General features: G+C 51.1%; 5 protein-coding genes across 5 annotated transcripts; 3 read left to right on the top strand and 2 right to left on the bottom strand.

The window, feature by feature from the left end:
- Positions 1-283: 283 nt before the first annotated feature.
- Positions 284-3,338, bottom strand: BROUX77_006688 (uncharacterized protein; the record flags this gene model as incomplete). Its single annotated transcript, XM_073751700.1, has 2 exons — positions 284-2,325; positions 2,453-3,338. 2 exons carry the CDS (start codon positions 3,336-3,338, stop codon positions 284-286), a joined length of 2,928 nt encoding a protein of 975 aa, XP_073602835.1.
- Positions 3,339-8,785: 5,447 nt separating this feature from the next.
- Positions 8,786-11,099, top strand: BROUX77_006687 (uncharacterized protein; the record flags this gene model as incomplete). Its single annotated transcript, XM_073751699.1, has 3 exons — positions 8,786-9,007; positions 9,200-10,073; positions 10,138-11,099. 3 exons carry the CDS (start codon positions 8,786-8,788, stop codon positions 11,097-11,099), a joined length of 2,058 nt encoding a protein of 685 aa, XP_073602834.1.
- Positions 11,100-11,976: 877 nt separating this feature from the next.
- Positions 11,977-13,438, top strand: BROUX77_006686 (uncharacterized protein; the record flags this gene model as incomplete). The annotated part of the gene is made up of 3 exons (XM_073751698.1): positions 11,977-12,007; positions 12,099-13,026; positions 13,102-13,438. 3 exons carry the CDS (start codon positions 11,977-11,979, stop codon positions 13,436-13,438), a joined length of 1,296 nt encoding a protein of 431 aa, XP_073602833.1.
- Positions 13,439-13,791: 353 nt separating this feature from the next.
- Positions 13,792-15,276, top strand: BROUX77_006685 (uncharacterized protein; the record flags this gene model as incomplete). The annotated part of the gene is made up of 2 exons (XM_073751696.1): positions 13,792-15,057; positions 15,163-15,276. 2 exons carry the CDS (start codon positions 13,792-13,794, stop codon positions 15,274-15,276), a joined length of 1,380 nt encoding a protein of 459 aa, XP_073602832.1.
- A 200-nt stretch (positions 15,277-15,476) lies between these two features.
- BROUX77_006684 (uncharacterized protein) lies at positions 15,477-16,331 on the bottom strand (the record flags this gene model as incomplete). Its single annotated transcript, XM_073751695.1, has 1 exon — positions 15,477-16,331. One exon carries the CDS (start codon positions 16,329-16,331, stop codon positions 15,477-15,479), a length of 855 nt encoding a protein of 284 aa, XP_073602831.1.
- Between the last annotated feature and the right edge of the window lie 2,842 nt (positions 16,332-19,173).

Below are 19,173 nucleotides of genomic sequence, written 5' to 3'. Positions count from 1 at the left end.
AGGGTCACCCACGGATCTCCTAGGTACAACAATAAGAGAGAAAAAAAGAGCAACACCCAAAGAAACCCGCTCGTAAAAAAAAGAGGACCGCCAGGACAAAAAACAGGCACCAGAGAGAAAAAAAAAAGAAAAAGGGGAAGACCAGGAACGAACGAAGCGACATGTCTGATTTTGAAGCCACGCAATAGCGGGAGAAGCAGCAATGAAAACAAGGACACAAAACATCAAAAAAGCCAACAGGCTTTCATATATTTTCTTTTCTTTGTTTGCCACACCTTAGGTGTCACGTTGCGCTAAAGAACATGTCGTCCGTCGCCGGGAACATGCTGACAGCCTCAAACTCCTCGTCAAACTTTTGCATCATCAGCACACTCGCGTCACGGTCAAGCACGAGCCCGTCACCGCCAAAGCCACCAATCAGCAGGTCGTCCTCGGACAGCGTCGTGCTCTGCGACAGCGACGTGGTCGAGCCGCTGACGCTGGCGGCGCTGGTGCTGGCTGACGGCGTTGGAGCGCCGCCCCCGCTTTCGTTGGCGTGGAGCGACGTCATGAGCGACTCGTCGAGGAGCGTGGGATGTAGCGACGGCGCGTCGCTTAGCGCCGGGAGACATGTGGGGATGGTAGCGGAGGAGGCGGCGGTGGAGCTGGAGGGGGGTGGTATGTGGGTCCCGGTGGGCGCGGCGCCGTCGGATTCAAACATCCGGCTGCATGGGGTAGGCGATTTGGACTTAGAGAGCTCGGGCGGCGTGTTGTATTCGCTCTTGATGTGCGGCGAGGAGCGGGCGACTACGCCATCGAGAATAGTGTCAGGCGAAACGTATGAGTGCGGGCTGGCCACGACTGTGTGCGTCCCTGAGTAGTCTTCGGGAAGTGACATACTATGCGCCATGGCGATCATGGCAGGGTTTGCAACGCCGGTAGTAGGGCCCGTTGATACTGGCATGGGCACCGCAACACCAGGGATGACACAGTCAGGCGGGAGTGCGACGTCCAGGAGGTCAAAACCTTGGTCATCGTCCATGTCATAGTCGTTGTGCGGCGACTCAGGCCCAGACGATTCAGACGAGAACGAAGAGGTGGAGCTAATCGACAGATTATTCTTTCTCCGCGTCCGGGCTGACTTTTCTGTGCGGGTGTCCAGGTCGGGGCGCTTTTTGCGTGGCCGTCCGCGCTTGACTACCTTGCGAACAATTCCGTCAAAGGCGCCAATGCACATGCCGCGCTGTCGATGCCGTGTCAACGCATCATGCCGAGCAAAACTGTTCCCGCATTCGCATGGATACGGCTTGATTCCTGTGTGGATTTTGGCGTGGCGTTTGAGATCATGCTGGCGAACAAAACACTTCTGGCATGTCGGACATTGGTATTGCCGGTCGTTGAGATGTGTCTGGACGTGAGACTTGATGTTCTCCTTGCGCCCAAAGCGCTTACCACAACCCTCAAAAAGACAGCTGTACTTGTTGTCGGCTTCGGGTCCTTGGATGTATTGAGCAATGTCTTCCAAGGTTACACCTGTTTCTGTTTTAGTCTCCTCGATATTGATGCTAGCAATACTCGCTGCGCTAGCCATGCTAGCCATTGAGTCGTTCCTTCTGTGAGGTGATCCCCGGCGAGAATCAAGAGGTGAGTCAGGTAGCGAGAGACCGTGCAGAGGATTCATCTCAGACTTTGCCGGGTAAATCATGCCTGGCATCGGGCCAGCAGGCATCATACCGGCCATCATGGCGTGATGATACTGAGTTACATCGGCGCTCACGATACCGGCGTATTGATCCTGAAGTTTGATGAACTCGGTATTCACGTTGTTCATGTTGAGATACCCGGCCGATGGCGGTTGTGACATGTTTGCAGGGTCACCATATGACATTTGCTTTACGGGTGTGTTGGGCATGGTTGGATGTGAAACCGAGTGCACTGAATGAATCGAGTGTGAGTGGCCATGGCCGCGGTGTTGGGCTTGGGGCTGAGGATGCGATTGCGATTGCGAGCGGGAATGTGAATGTGATAATGAAGGCTGTTCAGCCTGTTGACGCATCTCATCGAACGAGGTTAAAGGGCGAGCGGCCTGTTTTCGAATTGGCTTGACAGTTTCTTCCATTGACTCGTCATAGCCATCCTCAAATCTGGCTGGAGTAGGCTGTGGCGGTGGATGCCGGAAGACATCATGCTGGTGGTGGCTCTGTAACGCCTGGTTATCCTGGTGTTGCTGCCCAGGTAGTTCCGCCGGAACAGACTGCTGTTGCACCACTTGTTGGCCTTCTTGGTCCTGTCGGTCCTGGGGTGTCTCCATGGGCGTGGGGGGCATATAGGATGTTTGTGTATGTGCTGCAGTTGTTAGTCAAGGCAATAGATACAACACAGAGCATGTTCAGCTTCGTCGACAAACATGCATGCCTCATCAGGAGCGGTAACGAGGGTGTGCAATTCACGACAAGGATATCAAGCAACTTACAAGCCACATTCTGATTGGTAGGCGTAGTCGGTCTGGTGGCGTCTCCAGAAGGTCCCTGATCCTGAGTTTGACCTTGCGTTGGGTCTTGGCTCTGAGGACCCTCCATGCCCATGGTCTCAAATTTGGTGACACGATCAAGTATACCGTTGCTGATTCGACGTGTGTGTCGTTGGAATCCCCCCTGAGTCTGAGCCTGGGTCTCAAGTTGAGATTGGGCTTGAGGCTGAGATTGAGGCTGCGCATTACCCTCAGGCAGCCAATTACCAGCAGCAGTGGGACTTTCGGCGTATACAAACGATGGAGTACCCAAGGGACTATCCGACGTGAAGAAATTGAATTCTTTGCCCACAATCGGGGCACTTTGTAGACCCATGTGGGGACCGAAGCTGCTGTCAAACTGAATCGGGGTGGTGTCATAAGCACCTGTATCGAAGCGCTGTGAGTGAGGTGTCGTATGAGGTGATATAAGATAGTTATCCTGCTCCATGGACATGATGAACGGTCGACCCACCATCATGCGGTGCTCTTGGATGGAAGAGGCAACGGGAGATGAGGTAGGATGTACCATGCCCACCGATAAGGGTCCTGTTGTGGTGGTGGCGGCGGCAGCTGCTGCAGCCGCTGCAGCAACTTGGCGGTTAGAGAGCACCTGGCGCCGTGTATCGAGACTCAGGCCACGGCGATGCCCCATGGACTGTCGATGGGCATGCAGGCTTGCCGAGTTGGGAGCCGCCATTGACTGCTGCGGGTGTGGGGGAGCAATACGGATAGTGTCGAAGTTGGCATTTGGCGTCGACTGCTGGCGCTTATGTCGACGCTCTTGAAGGAGTTGCTGTCGGTTTTGGTGAATGGCACTCGCCGGAGTGTGTGCTGATGATGATATCATGTTGAACGAGGGACGCAGAATACAATGGATAGATGGTCGGAACAGCCAGGCCGGCAGATGGGCTGTTTGCTATCTCCGTTCGGTGGCCTCGTGGCAATGCAGCGCCTTGCAAAGCTCAACACCGAGCAGACAATCTCGCAGCCACACCGAATAGCCGGGTAGGCACTGTAGTGCACGACGAGCGCGATGCCAGAGCCGCAGCTATAGCAGGCGTTGACACGCTGAAACTGTCACTTTCAGTGGCACTGCCACAGTGATCTCCCCTGACAGCGATCAAAGGGCCCAGGACGCAACGCGGCAGGAACGTCGGCCGAAAAGCGTGTCGATGAGGCAGGTCGCGGAATCGAGGAGGCGAATGTCAGGCGACACAGTGCGTGGCAAGGCGATGGTGAAGAAAATACGGCGGTTCAGGAGAAGCTGGAGATGAAGAGAAGCAAAACTGGCGTGAGGCGTGATTGGCAGGAAAAATCTTCGTCGGCAGCGTCGTCGCGGGAAAGAAGATAGGAAAGAGCGACAATTTGTGGGTGGGCTTATCGCGAGAGAGAACGGAGGCAGGAGCGAAAGAGTAAAAAGGCAAGAGCTTGCAGCCGACAAGGCAATTAATTACCGTGGTGAGTGAAGACGGGAAAGAGCGAAAGGGCAGAAAAAAGCGCCACAGATGCAAGCTGCAGGTGCGAACAAGGAATCACAAAGTGCAGGCGCAAGACAGAACAGGATAGAGCTCGAGGCCAAGGGCGCTTCCACGATGCGCCTGGAAGACGAGGAATTGAGAAAAAGGCAGGCACGGGTTGAGGAACAAGCAAGACCGGAATAAAGGAGAAAGAAAGGACAACGACACTTCAATCGCCGACAACAAGATTTCAACTGTGCGTGGCGTGCTGTGTTGGTCTCGTGGAGAGAAGAGAAGAGGGGGGCGTCGTGGGAAGGAGGGAGAGCATAGGGAGGAAAAAAAAAAAAAAGAAAGCACACGAAACAGAAACTTGCCAGGAAATTCTCTGCTCCAAGGCCGACCCGTAGCTCTCTTTTCTTCCTTCTTTCAAGTGTAATTGCAGTCAGCCCAGAACGAAGGTCTTTTCCCAGAAGCTCGTCTTCGCGATTGTTTACCATGGGTTGCATGTTGCTATGGCGACCAGGGTTGGGCCGGGGTGAGTCTAGTGCAACAAGGCGTGTTAGTCCTGTGGTCTCGAAAAAAAAAAAGGTCCACCTTGCACCCTCTTTTTTTGGCTCTTCTCTTTTGACCCAAAGTGGTTACTTCACATCCCAGCCTCGCCTTCCACCTTAAAGAAACTCCTCCCTTATTCGCGTGTATGGGGGTAATTGTATGTACGGGGTGAGAGGGACCTGCAGTGCGAATCGGATGTCGTGGCCAAGCCAGGCTTTGAGTGGGCCTCCTGTCCTATTTTGGTTCCTATTCCAGGCTCTTCGCAACTTGCCAACGGCGCCGCTACCTCCAAGTTCCAAGTTGTCACAAATACTTGTACAAGCGTCGTTGGTAGTCAATGTTTGGTTGCTCCAGCAAATTTGGCGGTTGCCCAATCCAATCCAATCCGCTGCTTCCTCTTTTGTCTCCTTTCTTGCTCTACTTGGTTTTTCGACTCCACTTACCACCGCACCTGCTGTTTGTGCATTGTGCCCCTTGTTCTCCCATGTAACTAGCTAACTTCTGTTGTATGCAAATATACATATCCGCACACACTTGCATACAAGCTCACCCTCACATATCCGCACATGTCCACACACATACACATGTGTATTGTACCTGTACGAACGGACGTGTCACAACGTGCATATGGCATAGAACTCAACCCCAAAGCACTCTGCCCTGACTAAGCATGCCCTGACTTACAACAGGAGATGCTCCCCATCCTTGTTTGCTTCACTGGGCCAGTTTGTTGCCCGTTGTCTTTTGCTCTCTCTTGTGCAATCAAAAAAAATCATCTTGTCAGTTGGACCATTCGTTGTGTCCTCTCGCTACACGCTTTGCAGCCTCAGATGCACAAACACCCACCTGGCTAATCCCCTCCACTACAAGTGCCGATTCTCACACAAAGCCACGCGCCCCATATATGCTTGTACGCCATATCTTCACCCTTTTATTCTTGTTCATCTACAGCACAATAGCCCATTGTTCCAGAACACATGGCTCCAATTTCCCTCCCAAGCCCCTCCTTATTCATGGCTGTTTCAAAAACAGTTGCCTCGCTATCACTATTTCCCAGAACTCGGTTCACACTCTTCCTCCAATCTACACAATCTCCTGACTTGGGCGCACTGCAACCCCTGATTACTTCCTCTCTTGGTTATCCCCTTCCCCTTCTCAGCCCTGTCCTACTCAAGACGTCCTTCGTGAAGCCTACAACTATGTACAAGCGGTCAGTCCTCTGGCAACCTTTCGGCTGCGTGCGGTGGACTGCAATACTTGTGCAAGTCGCTTTACTCCTCCATCCATCCATCGACACACCATTGCCGGCGAGCACGGTCCCCAAAGAAAACCTCTTAAGCCTGCAGGTGCATCTGTATCTGCAAGAGCAACAGCCGACCCGACGCTTGGGATTTTTATTTCTGTAAATTGCCCACGGGCACACAGGGTTACCGGGCATTACGCCAGGACCATGTAATCTCCAGGCGGGGACACTACTGTGTGATTTACCTTCGTTGTACGTTGCAGAGCCCAATTCCAATGCCAATGCGCATGTACGGGTAAGGTAGTTGGTGGTTTTTGACATGAACATGATGGACATGTGGCAACAGTATCAGCTGCATGCAGGAAGTTGAATCAGAATATATAGCTAGTTATCCATCTGATAACTAACGCATGATACAACTATCGATATTAAGTTAACTACATACACACGAATTGTTCCACTGCAAGTGCTTGTAATACTTACTACAACAACATTGCGTTGTCATCACTTTTTTCTTTCTATGCCCTCGAGGCTCCTGGCCTATTTACATTCTCATCTACCCAAGAGCTACCCCTGCCTATAACCCAATAGTGTATCTTCTTTTCCTCCATACATCTTCCTGACCCAAGCTCCGTTCACCCAACGACGACGGGACGCCGAAAGCTCAATCAACACGAATCAATCCAATCAACACACGTCTTCTTTTCCCTTCCCCGCTCACAATCACGCTGTCCAACTTGGTTTTTTTTAGCTACTTGCGCCTGACTTGGGATTTGTCGCCATTCATTTCGGTTTTTTCCGCTCTACTATTGCTCATATTTCAGGCTCCCTCGCTATCAAAGCCGTTTTTCTAATAGGCCCAGAGAAACCACCGCTGTGTAGATCGCAGATATTGGTCTTTTGCAGCTTTGTTATTTTCATCTGATCTGTATGCTTGCTCATGCATAAGCACAACTTGGGTCTAAGATCTACTTGTACTAACTCTACCCATTCATACCCCTGGATAAACTCTGCCAGTATGTAACGATGGTAGTTATACTTGTTTAAGTGCGGTGCGGGAACATGTTTATTTTCTCAATTCATAAAACTTCCGGCACACATGTCTCTTTGTCTTCCCTGGCCCTCTTTCTCAATCTACACCCTACTATGCTAGTCATCTTTTCTCTGGCTTTATGCTGGTTATGTCTACTTGTATTTGCCTGTACAAGTAAAAACAATGCATGCATCAGCACGGCCAGTCAGCCCTACTGACGGGCATGGCGGCATGTCTTGAGCTTTACAAATACTACGCGCCCTGGTGGTGCTCTCTCTTGGCACAGAATCAAGTCCAGCGGACACGACACACCCAACATCACCTCTCATATAGTTACTTATACCGTGACCAGAAACAATGACCCCGTATAACCTGCCGCCTGAGCAACGAACCATATAGCCCAAATATGCCAACTTTTGCTCATGCGCTCTCCATTTCCACTCGGCTTGCTCCATCCCTACTGATCTGGCGAACAAGTCACCCCCTTCTTTGCTAACTTCTTAACCATGTGTTCTTGGCCCATATGGCGCGTGCCACGACAACGCTCTTCAAACCAGGCTACCAAAACCCCTGGTATGGAAATTAACACGAACAATCTCACAAGGCTGCGCCTCTGAAGAAGTACACAAGTATTGTATGTGATGAGCCCACATGACTCTGTAATGATGGTGACGCAGGGATGGGCCTACCAGCACATTAGGCACAGATTGTTTCTCTTTTGCTTCGTTGGAAGTGTAGTTTCTACTTTCTCACATGAAACCACGCAGTGATTAAATCTTCGTTTTGCAAAGCGAACGATGAGCGTGTTGGGTACATCCAAGATGAAGTATGTAGGGTTATAGACTAAAATAAGGGTTGCACAGCTGTTTCTCAGGTGTGACAAGCCAGAAAAAGTCCTTTGTTCTTATCAAATCAGGATTAACCTCTCGCCCTTGATCTCCCTTTAGCGTGAGTTTTGATGTAGCTTTAGGGACATGTCTATACCTGCAAGACATTTCTACGCTCGTGTTGTCTAAGCCTCATTTACCTGGATGTTGTTGCCACAGTGGCTGAAGGAGAAGAAGGATTTGGGAGACAACGGGAGATCAGGCACCGGATAGCATTGCGCAGAAGAGGAAAAAAGGGACGAGATGTGATCGTAGGTAATGCTGTTTAGGTTGCCAACATTAAGAACCAATCAGTAAGATGGTTGCCGTGATATCAGCCCACCCCAGACAAGGGTCTAAAGACGAGTAAGATCACTCACAAAGATACCTGTAACTACAAGTGTATGTGATGAAGTATGAATGCTCTGATTTGGCGATATTCTATACTTTTATACCCTCTGTCCTGGCCCAAGTGTCAGCAAATAGTGTAGTGTCTCGTATTTAGGCTTGTGTGCACTACTAGCTATAAAATGTTGAAGCAGGATGAATCGTAGTAGTGCTAACATATGACGTCGGCGACTAATACTACAGTTAGTTGTGTATGTATATGCATGCAGGTTTGGCTGTCAAGAAAAACTGCAACATTTCACAGCCTACGCTGACCTTCGCATGGAGGCTCCGACTAACGAAGTAGGTACCATGGGCAGCTGCGCATTCAAAGAGGTTGCCATGTCGGTGAGCTTCAGGGTTCTCGGCAGGCTCATAGCCGGTAACCCTAGTCCCGCCATTTTTTTTTGTTTCCCCTCCTTCAGCTCCTCCTTAGGTTTGGTTTTTTCGACTCCCTCTTGCTCCTCAGCTTGTCTCTCTCTGCAACCTGCACCCAATTGCATAACCGTGGTTGGCGGCTGATATTTTCTTGTCTTTACTGGGCTGGTATTTCTCTCTGCTTTTGTTGTGCATTTAGGGTTTATTTTCTTCTTTTTTTTTCTTGGTTTTGCTGCGTTGGCCCCTCGCATCTTCATCTTTGTCTATCCAAGCTTGGACAAGACGCCGTCTCGGTAGCTCTCCTCCCGATCACCATCGTTCGTCCTTACTCTACCACGAATACCAGCGAGCGCACTTCCAGACAAGGAGACGCGGGAAATGTCGGGAACCATGCGCAACACACCTAGTCGAACCCGGGATCGGGCGTCCATCCTCAACAACGCCACCAACTCACCCTCTGCCGCCGGCAGCAACCATCCCAACAGCCCGGCCCCTGGCTCCAACATCCCGAGACCCATCGAGGTCCACCCACCGCCCGCCGAGCCAAGCTCTGGCGCCTCAGTCAGTGCTAGTCGCCAGAAGCAGACCAAGCGCGATGAGGTATGTACCGATTGCCCCGACAAAGGCTTTCACGATATCACCTGCTCTCCTTTTTGTACACATCATCGTATTGCAATGGCGGGTACAAAAGTGGCGGGGCTGTTGTCAAATTCTGGCTTGGCTCCTGTGGTCATCGGAAGCGTCACGACAGATAAGGAATAGCATGCTAACCCTTGGTCCGTTCGCATATAGGCCATTCGCCGTAAACTTGAGAGCGACCTCTCCAAGAAGAAGCATCTCACTACCCGCGCTCGTCACTCACGAAAGGCGCCTCCAGGCACCGTTCTGGCCCTGAAGCCTAGCCCTGCCCTGCAGATAAAGCCCGCCACCACTGTTGCTGAGGCTGCTCAACTGATGGCTGCTAAGAGAGAGGACTGCGTACTTGTTACCGATGACGATGACCGCATCGCCGGTATCTTTACCGCCAAGGATCTGGCATTCCGTGTAGTTGGCGCTGGGTTCAAGGCCAACAGCGTCACCATTGCCGAGATCATGACCAAGAACCCTCTGTGTGCGCGGACCGACACCAGCGCAACTGATGCTCTCGACCTTATGGTGCGCAAGGGATTCCGCCATCTCCCCGTAATGGACGAGAACCAAGATATTTCTGGTATTCTGGATATTACTAAATGTTTCTACGACGCCATGGAAAAGTTGGAGCGCGCCTATGCTTCCTCGCGCAAGCTGTATGACGCACTGGAGGGTGTGCAATCAGAGCTAGGATCTAGCCAGCCTCAGCAAATCATCCAGTATGTCGAGGCGTTGCGCACCAAGATGTCTGGCCCTACTTTGGAGTCTGTTCTTACTGGCATGCCCCCCGTCACTGTCAGTGTTCGCACATCGGTGAAGGAGGCTGCTGCCATGATGAAGGAGAACCGCACCACTGCCGTGCTGGTGCAGGACCAGGGCCAAATCACCGGTATCTTTACCAGCAAGGACGTTGTCCTTCGTGTCATTGCTCCTGGTCTGGATCCCAACACCTGCAGTGTCGTGCGTGTCATGACTCCCCACCCCGACTTCGCTCCTATGGAAATGACTATTCAGGCTGCGTTGCGCAAGATGCATGGTATGTCAACCAATGAATATTTTCCCCAACCCAAAACAGATTCAGTGCTAACAGTTTAAAATAGATGGCCATTACCTTAACCTTCCCGTCATGAACGATTCGGGAGAGATTGTCGGCATGGTTGACGTTCTGAAGCTGACCTACGCGACTCTTGAGCAAATCAACACAATGTCTAGCGGCGATAGTGAGGGTCCCGCTTGGAACAAATTCTGGATGTCTCTTGACCACGAGACGGAGTCTATGGTTTCCGCTGAAGGAAGTGCTATGCATCATGGCACAAACCTGGGCTCCCGTATTATGTCCCCGGACATGACCCGCGATCGCATCAACGACAGTCTGGCTCCCAACGACTCGGCGTCTCATGTTGGTATGGACTCACCTTCTCACTCTATGCTAGGTGGCTCGCCTGCTGCTGCTCAGATGTCCCCTGCCGATATCCCCTTCCCGTTCAAGTTCAAGGCCCCGTCTGGCCGCGTGCACCGTCTACAAGTCACTGCCTCGCAGGGTATCGAGACATTTATTGCCAACGTATCTGCTAAGTTGGGCTCAGATGTTGATATCATTGGTGGTATTCCCATGGTTGAGGATGGCAAAGTCGATGGTACTGGATATGCCTTGAGCTACTTGGATGACGAGGGCGATACTATTTCTATCACCACTGATAACGACCTGCTCGAAGCCATCATCATGGCCCGATCGCGCCGTCAAGACAAGGTTGACCTGTTCGTGCATGACCCCGATCAGGCGCCTAACCCTATTCACGAGTCGGCCCCGGCCGCGCCTGCTCCTGCGCCTGCCGTTCGTGAGCGCCGCAAGCACTACGACACATCCGAGAGCGAGTCTGACGATGACTCCAACGACCGCAGATCGCGTCGCTCTCGCGGCCACCACCGCCATCACCATGCCAATGTCCAAGATCAGGTGATTGCCGGCGTGCCTAATGAGCTGCTGCTCCCTGGCGCCATTGTCGCCCTCTCTGTTGTCATTGTCGGCGTGTTTACGATCTCTCGCCTGACAAGCCGGTAGAGCTGAAAAAAAGGGAAGCCAAAAACATAATCTTGTTTATGTTACGATGCCAAAGTTCCTTTTATTTTTGCCCATGTTGCTCATGTCTCTTGCTTCTCCTGTACCCACCCTTGTCTGCCTGCTGACTTGATTTTCTGTTCTTTATCTCTGTTTTAACAACGAATTTTATCCTCCTCCCTCTTTTTCTTCATCACATTCTCCCTTCTCAAAGTTGGATAGCAATGCCTTGCCTTTGACTAGTTACTATATTCACCTCTGGTCTTGGGTGCATTTTCTATCACCTTGTCTCGTCGCGATACCTCTCTTCTCTTTGTCTCAACTCCCCTTTTCTTCATACCCAGTTGATGTAGAAAGTTACATTTATTCATTCACTAGAAACTTGGGCGTAGATTGGTACTCGTGTGTGTTGTGTATGTACTAACCAGAGTGAATGATTGCGTTCATTGGCGATATCTTTTGGCGGTTGGCACTTAGCATGGTATCTTTAAGCTAAAGTGGGGCTCGCCAGCTGGAGTCAGCCGGCGGATTTGTGCTCGCCTGCATTGAAGGCTAGCAACATGATGCTCCAAGAAGGTGAACAGAGGAAGATTTCAACCGGCCAATACTGCGAATGAAGTAGCAGAGCTATATATTTAGTGGTCACCATGTAGAAGTATATAAATCTAGTTGTTGAACGGCTTTATCGCTGCTACAGTCGGTCGTGCATTGCTCAAAAAGCCTGGAGGTCAAGTTTGGACCAGGTCACGTGACTGCAAATTCTCGAATTGATCGCATCACCAGGTTCCCGATAGCCTCGCCCGTCTTCAGTGCAAGATGCTGGGTTGGATTTGAGCGTGGACGACGACCAACTGCGATTCCCGCCCCGCATATACTCAAAATGATAATACGGAACGCGCTTCTCCGGCAAGGTAAATATTATCTGGCAAATCTACCAGCACCGGTAGCTACATGTACAGGAATGAGAAGAGTCATAGACTGATAGCCAATTCTTTTTTATAGGCCGCCGCTTCGCTGCGGGCTCGACTACTCGCTATGCCCGTGCTCTGACTACCGAGACAACCCCTCCGACCTCGAAGGATGTTGCCGCCGTCCCCAACGCCCAGGCCCCGACCCGGGGCCTTAAGCCGGCCCAGCTTGGAGAGGCTGTTGAGGAGGAAGAGGACAAGGGCCCCAAGATCCCCGGCAAGCCTGTCGCTTCCTACGAGAACTCTCTGGTCAAGGAGCTCATGAAGCTCGCCGACACTGATACCAACCGGGCCTTCCGCAAGGAGCACAGCAGTAACCAGCGGGCTGACGCGCAGCTGAGTAAGATGGGTTCAGACCTGAACGTGGCGTACTCGCCGAACCAGATGCTCAAGTCGCCACCGACAGCGCAGCAGGTTACCCTCGAGATGCTGATGGCGGCGCAGACGCACATGGGCCACAACGCCAAGGTGTGGAACCCGGCCAACTCGCGCTACATCTACGGTATCCGCCACGGCATCCACATCATCTCGCTGGAGCAGACGCTGGCGCACCTGCGCCGTGCCGCCCGCGTCGTGGAGGAGGTGGCGTACCGCGGAGGCACGATTCTGTTTGTCGGCACTCGCAAGGGCCACATGGAGATTGTCTCGCGCGCGGCCACCAAGGCCAAAGCCTGCTACCTGTTCACGCGCTGGACACCTGGCTCCATCACCAACAGAGACCGGCTGCTGGAGGGCCTGAAGGTGTATGCAGTCAATGAGCGTGATGAGCTCCTGCCCGGCTTTGAGAAGCACGTGGATGACAGCAGACCGCTTACCCCCGATCTGGTGGTGTGCCTGAACCCTATTGAGAACTACACTCTTCTCTATGAGTGCGGTCTTGCTAAGATTCCCACCATTGGCTACATTGATACGGACGCTGATGCTTCGTGGGTGACTTACCCCATTCCGGCCAACGACGACAGGTAAGTCTTTCATTTCTCAATTATTTCTTCTAATGTTTTCTATTTATGTGATTCTAACCAGTGATTCCATCTTAGTCTCCGCGCCGCTACTCTTCTTACAGGCGTTCTCGGCCGCGCCGGTCACATTGGTCAAACCCGCCGTCTGGCTGAAGCTGGACAGGGTATCTGCACGTGGGAAACGCCCGCCGAGGTAGCCAAGTTCCTTGAGAAGACGGTGCGCCATCAGAAGCGCGCCCTCTCGTCGGAGCTGACCGAGGCCAAGACGGCCAGCATCTCCAAGACGAAGCGTGATGGCGGCGACGTTGACGCCCAGAAGGAGCTGTGGAAGATGGTGGAGGCAGAGCTTCTAGGCCACGCTGAGACACTACCGGAGGAGAAGCTGGGACCTGAGCAAATGATGCCATCGATGTAAATTAGGGATTTGTATAACTGTGTACCATTAAGCTTGAATCAAGAGTGGAAAGCCAAAAAAGAAACTGAATGAGAGGAAGCTTGTGGTCTTGAACCCTAGTAATGGCATATAACCCTAGCTTACCAGGGTTTCCCTGGCAACGCAGAGCCTCGACAAATCAAAGCGTGGGATTAACTCCGACACAAGTCTTCCACCCTCAAGGAACAAGCGATAGCCCACGAACACCCCTTCGACCCCTCCATAGATCCTGATCTTCCCCGCACACCACCTCAATCAACTCGAAGCGAACATAGCAGCTCAGGAATTCCCGACAATAGATCAAAGTCCCCCGCCAAAGAGCCTCAGCAGCAAACATGGCGTACAATCACCGGATGAGCATTATCCCGCAGCAGCAGCAAGGCCGCAACCGGAAAAAGGAGCCCGAGCCCGATGCGTTTATGCTTTCCGACAAGGAGATTGTCGGCTGCATTACGGATATCGGCATTACCTTTACTATCGGGAATCTCCAGAAGCCCAACCCTGTGCAGGTACAGCAGATCTTCGAGTGGTTTGCCGAGCTGCTGCTCAATGCCACGCGCGAGACTGTCGAGCCGGCCATGCGCGCGGCCTCTGGGGATGTCTGCGGCGAGTATTCGGACATCATCCCGGCGGACACCCGCAATCTCATGGGCTTTTACGTGTCGCTGCGGCGGCTGCTGACCGAGTGCGGCATCAACGACTTTTCTTTCAACGACCTCTATAAGCCCTCGCACGAGCGCCTAGTCAAGATTTTCAGCTACGTCATCAACTTTATCCGCTTCCGCGAAAGCCAGACCAACGTCATTGACGAGCACTTCAACCGCTCGCAGAAAATCAAGTCGCGCATCGAAACCCTGTATGTTGAGAACCAGGATAAAGAGGCCCTGCTGGATGAAATGCGCGTAAATCGTCAGGCCATGGAGGTCCAGGTGCGCGAAAAGCAGATGCGCAATGAGGAGCTCAAGAAGACACTTCTGGAGCTACGTCGCAACCAGGAAAAGGTGGCCATGCGGCTTGAGGAGGCCAAGGTCAAAAAGGTCGAGATGGCCAACGAACTGGAGACAAAGACGGCTACCAAGATCATGCTTAAACAAGACAGCGCTAAGCTGCGGCCGTATGCCTCACAGAGCCCATCAGCCCTGCAGGCCAGCCTGTCCGATCTAGGCAATACACTGAGCAGCGACCGCGCACACATTGACGCGTTGGACCGGCGCGCACGCGCGCTGCAGACCAGCGCCGACTCGTTCACCGTAGTGTCGGCCGACGTAGCGTCATGTATCAAGATGCTAGACGAAATTGCCGCAGAGCTGGGCAAAGAAGAAGAAGAAAACGCAAAGAACTCGCGCCAGCGTGACGCGCTTTCCGAGCGTGGCAACAATGTGCGCGAGGTTGAGCGAGCCGAAGCCATGTTGCAGCGTCAGCTGCAAAAGTGGACGGAGCGGACGGAAAAACTACGCGAGCAGAGCACGATGAAGGCTATGGAGGCCAAGGAAAAAATGGAGGAGCTGCGCGCGCTGCACAAAAAGCTGACTGAGGAGCGCACGGAGAAGGCAAAGGAGATGGAGAGGCGCCGGGTGCGCATTGAGCAGACTGAGAAAAAGGTGAGTGCTACGGATGGGCGCGGGGTCGCGGTCGCGGTCGCCATCGTGCTGGTGATTTATGTGTTTATAATGGTGTTTTCGTGCTAACATGTGTGTGTTGGGCAGATGTTGGACCTCAAGGAAAATATCGAAAGCGAAGTTCATGCGGCCTACGACGAGTATCTCAAGATGGAGGCACACATAAAGTTGTACATGACGGAGATGGAGCAGGCAATTTAGCCATGTGCTGTCCTGGGCTTGCTTTCTTTTTGACGTCTTATTTTCTTTTTCATTTTGCTGTACTTGAAGGCTGGGCGGAAAGATACCACGGAGTTTTGAATTTCACTTTATTTTCTGTTCTATTTGTTTGGACATATGGATGTTTGGCGTACAATACGGTTTCTTCGAGGTCTCGACATGCAATATATTCACATGGCCCTTTATTCATCCGCCTGCGTCATGGCCAGGTTCTCTTGACTTGTATACTCTCGCTCAATCTCACCATCGCCAGCATTCGTCTCTTCGCTCCACTGCATTCTAAAATAATGGAACCATCTCTCTGCAACTCTTCCCAGGCTAACACTTCTCTTGGACAGATGCACGTCGCTGCTCTGTTTATAGCCTAGCAGCGGCACTTGTTCAGCCCGTATTTTCTGCAAGTAGTCTTGAGCGTCATAGTCTCGGTCAGCTTCCCCAGGGGTCGTTGCATCTGCATCTTCTTCTATGCTTGGATCCTCTGGATGGGGCTCAACGATGACAGGTCTGAAACCAGCGCGCGAGGCGGCATCTACAAGAACTGAAAGACTACTCATGATGCCCTGCGAGTTCCACTCGCTTGTATTGCGATGGATATTGAACATGCCATAGACAACAAGCCAGCGGCTCCCAGCCGACGCAGCAGCCTCGTTGTATACCGGGGGAGAGGAGACTTTGGAATCAAGTGGCGAAAACACGGAGAGATAGGCGCGTAAATGCGAGACAGTCGGTGTGAAAAGAAGTCGGATATGCTTGGCCACTGCGATCTGGAACAAACTTGCGGCTAGCAGCGGGTGTGCGTTCATGGCCTGCGTGCCGACAATTTTCTGGACTCGGGAAGCCTCGACGTGGCGGACTAGCACACGAAGAAACTCTTCCTTGGTGGAGCCCACGACGAGAGTGAGTGGATATGTGTGATTAGAGATGATGTAGAGAAGAAGTTGTGCTGCGGATGCTGGCGATAGAATCATAGGCTCGGGCATGTGTAGATCGGCGTGACCACATGAAGCAAATGTCGGTGGCGAGGGTGTATCAGCCATTAGAAGGTTGGAGGTCTGGAGGTGTATAAGGACCAAGGGAGATTGTCATGACCATAGACGTAAACTCATTTGATGAAGTGAGTTTGCTGAGTACAAGACGTGATGAGACAAGAAGTAGATGTTATTACTGGAGGAGACAAGAGACTTGATGACGTTGAGAGTTAGGCTAGAGTTTAGTGTCGCGGTGCTTAGTCATCAATGATGTTGGACTTGGCAAGTGGTACAAGGATAAAAGTGTCGATTGCGAAGTTTTATTTAGGTTACACGAAGGGCGAATGCAAAACGTTCCTTTAGTCATGCATCTATCAAGATGACATGAGACTTGAAAACTACTTGACGTATTCTCAATGAAGTTATAGGGCATGATGGGTAACAAAATTCGTAGTTCGAGCTGATATTGAAGATAATAGTGTATTGACTAATGTACCCTACGAATTATTCAAACCACTTAAGAATGATAAATTTTCCAGCCGCATGAAAACTACTCTCCCAGATGGACAACCAATAACAATAGTGGATCCACGGATTGCTACAGACCTTCTCCTGAACGAGGGAGAGTAAGCCCGGAAAGAAACAGGGAGCCAAATTACTGGAAAGTTTTTCCATAAAATCCAGCAACCATCCTGACTAATAGCAATGTTGTCAAGAGGATCAGTAGAGGCTGCCATGTAAGAGCTGCTATGCTGTGTTGAAACACTGAGAGGAGTCGAGAGTCTATCAATGACGATATCTGATGACGAAGGATCAGGCTCCAGTTGAGTGCTGGCTAAAGTTTGCGAGTTGGGTACAAAATCACCATCGTCACTGCGCCATAGTCGAAGTGTTTTGTCCCCTGATCCCGAGACCACCAGTTTTCCATCGGGGGAAAAGGAGACTGAGCTTGCGTTATCGCCGTGCCCCACAAGCGTCTGAACACAAGCATCATCGTCACTGCGCCAGAGTCGAATTGTTTGGTCCGATGATCCTGAGGCTACTAGTTTTCCATTGGGGGAAAAGGCGATTGAATTCACCCCCGACCCCTCACATTCAATAACTTGTTGACAAGGATCTCACTTGTTTTCCGTTTTTGGGGCTAGAGTTATCCACTCAGGCATATGACCTCGAAACCTTTGTCGAACTAAGCTACCTTCCGGTGCAAACACAATGACTGAACAGTAAATTTGAAGAGGTGCGGCGTCTATTGTTGATATGTTGGCCTGTACGAACCGCAAAGCATCTTCTGAAAATTCTCGTAGCTGTTGGCTTTCTTCCAGCTATGAATTGTTAGACCATCAGCCACGGTATTTTAGATGTCCTCATGAGACTCACATTTATAATCTGCTGAAAAGCCTTCATAATCTTCAAGCTTTCTGAAGCTCTTCCCATGATGCTCATGACTTCCAGCCAGTGGAGGAAGTGCACCTTGAAAAACTCATGAACTTTGTGGTTATCATCGACAACCACCTTGCCCTTCTGTATATGCTCGATCCAGTAAAGGCACGCATATTGGAGCTCCGGGGGGATGTGGCTTTGCACAACTTCGTCCCCAACTTCGGTCCGTTTTATTCCCGGTAGCACAAGCTTGCAAATGTCCTGGCGCAAATGTTTGTCCATGACGCACAGGCAAAAGTTAGCTAGGTTTTTATGAGTATCGTTCTCGTCTATCCACAAAGGGGTTTTCGTTTTCTTTGTAGGATCGACCAAAAAGTCACGGAAAGAAAGATGCAAGGGCCTCACTGGCTTTTCTGAGTCCGGGACATCTAGAACTGAGTGCAACAAGTCTAGTTGGTCATTGATTACTTTCCTGGGAATGTTAAGGAGACCCCCCAATACTGTTTTGGAGAGAGGGCTTGCTAGAAGTATGATGGGGCCAACAACGCTTCGAAACCTTTCAACCATTTTCTCCAGGTCTTCGGAGTCTAAGTCTTGTGTCAGTCGAGTCAAGACCGACAAGTAAGTTGTATCCAGAGCGGATCCTTTTCTCGCTCCTCCTTGCAATGACAGGATCTTTTCCAGCTGCGTTTTAGGGTTTCCGAATTTTCGCTCGCCGAGAAATCGACAAGTTGTGACTGCGGAGATAAACAGTGGAAAAGTCATTTCCACAAGTTCTCGGATATCGTTTATGCCAGGCCAATCCATGGCCAAATGTCGATTATCAGATACAGAATTATTGTATTCGGTCTTAATTATAGCAAGCTGGTGCTTTAGGAAAATAGTGATATCGTTCTTAATAGTTTCTGGCGATATCTCTTGAAGAATCAAATTCTGATATGTTCCCTTTACATTGCTGAACCCAATGCGAGTGGGCAATTCTGGTCTGCTAGTGATGAAACACTTCAGCCTCCCCTTCAGGTTTGTATCATTTGAGAAGCTAGAGAAGAGGCCAATGATGAGCTTGACATCCTCATCTTGGTCACACTCATCAAGAGCATCAATAACAAACACAAGATAAGGCTGTCTCTGGGAATCTAGAAAAGACTTTCCCAGTGGTTCTTTGATTAGCTTGTCAAATTGCTCTTGTGTTGCTTTTGTCGAAATGGTTGGAAGGTTTTCGATTGCCTCTGCAATGCTTTTGGCAACGTCGGGGTATATTTCAGCGAGCTGAACTGCAATGGTTGTGACAAATCTAGAAAGGTTGCCACGATCGGCCTCGCCTCTTTTGAAGAAAAAGCTTGCCCCAAGCTGGCCAGTCTTTAAAATCCGCTCGCAAATGGCGCGAGAGATGGTAGACTTCCCGGTTCCAGCCATGCCGTTTAGCCAGAAAAGAGCTTTCGAGGAAGAGTCACTCGCCCATTCTTCAACATGATTTAGAAGATCGACTCGAGTGTTAGGCAGACAAGCCGAATTGTGCTCTTCGTCACGA

The sequence above is a fragment of the Berkeleyomyces rouxiae genome (genome assembly GCF_048999995.1).
Source record: "Berkeleyomyces rouxiae strain 22BRR77 chromosome Unknown BrBRR77_ptg000009l, whole genome shotgun sequence".
Taxonomy (NCBI): domain Eukaryota; kingdom Fungi; phylum Ascomycota; class Sordariomycetes; order Microascales; family Ceratocystidaceae; genus Berkeleyomyces; species Berkeleyomyces rouxiae.
The sequence above is the reverse complement of the archived record's forward strand: the minus strand, read 5'-3'. Positions and strand labels throughout refer to the sequence as shown.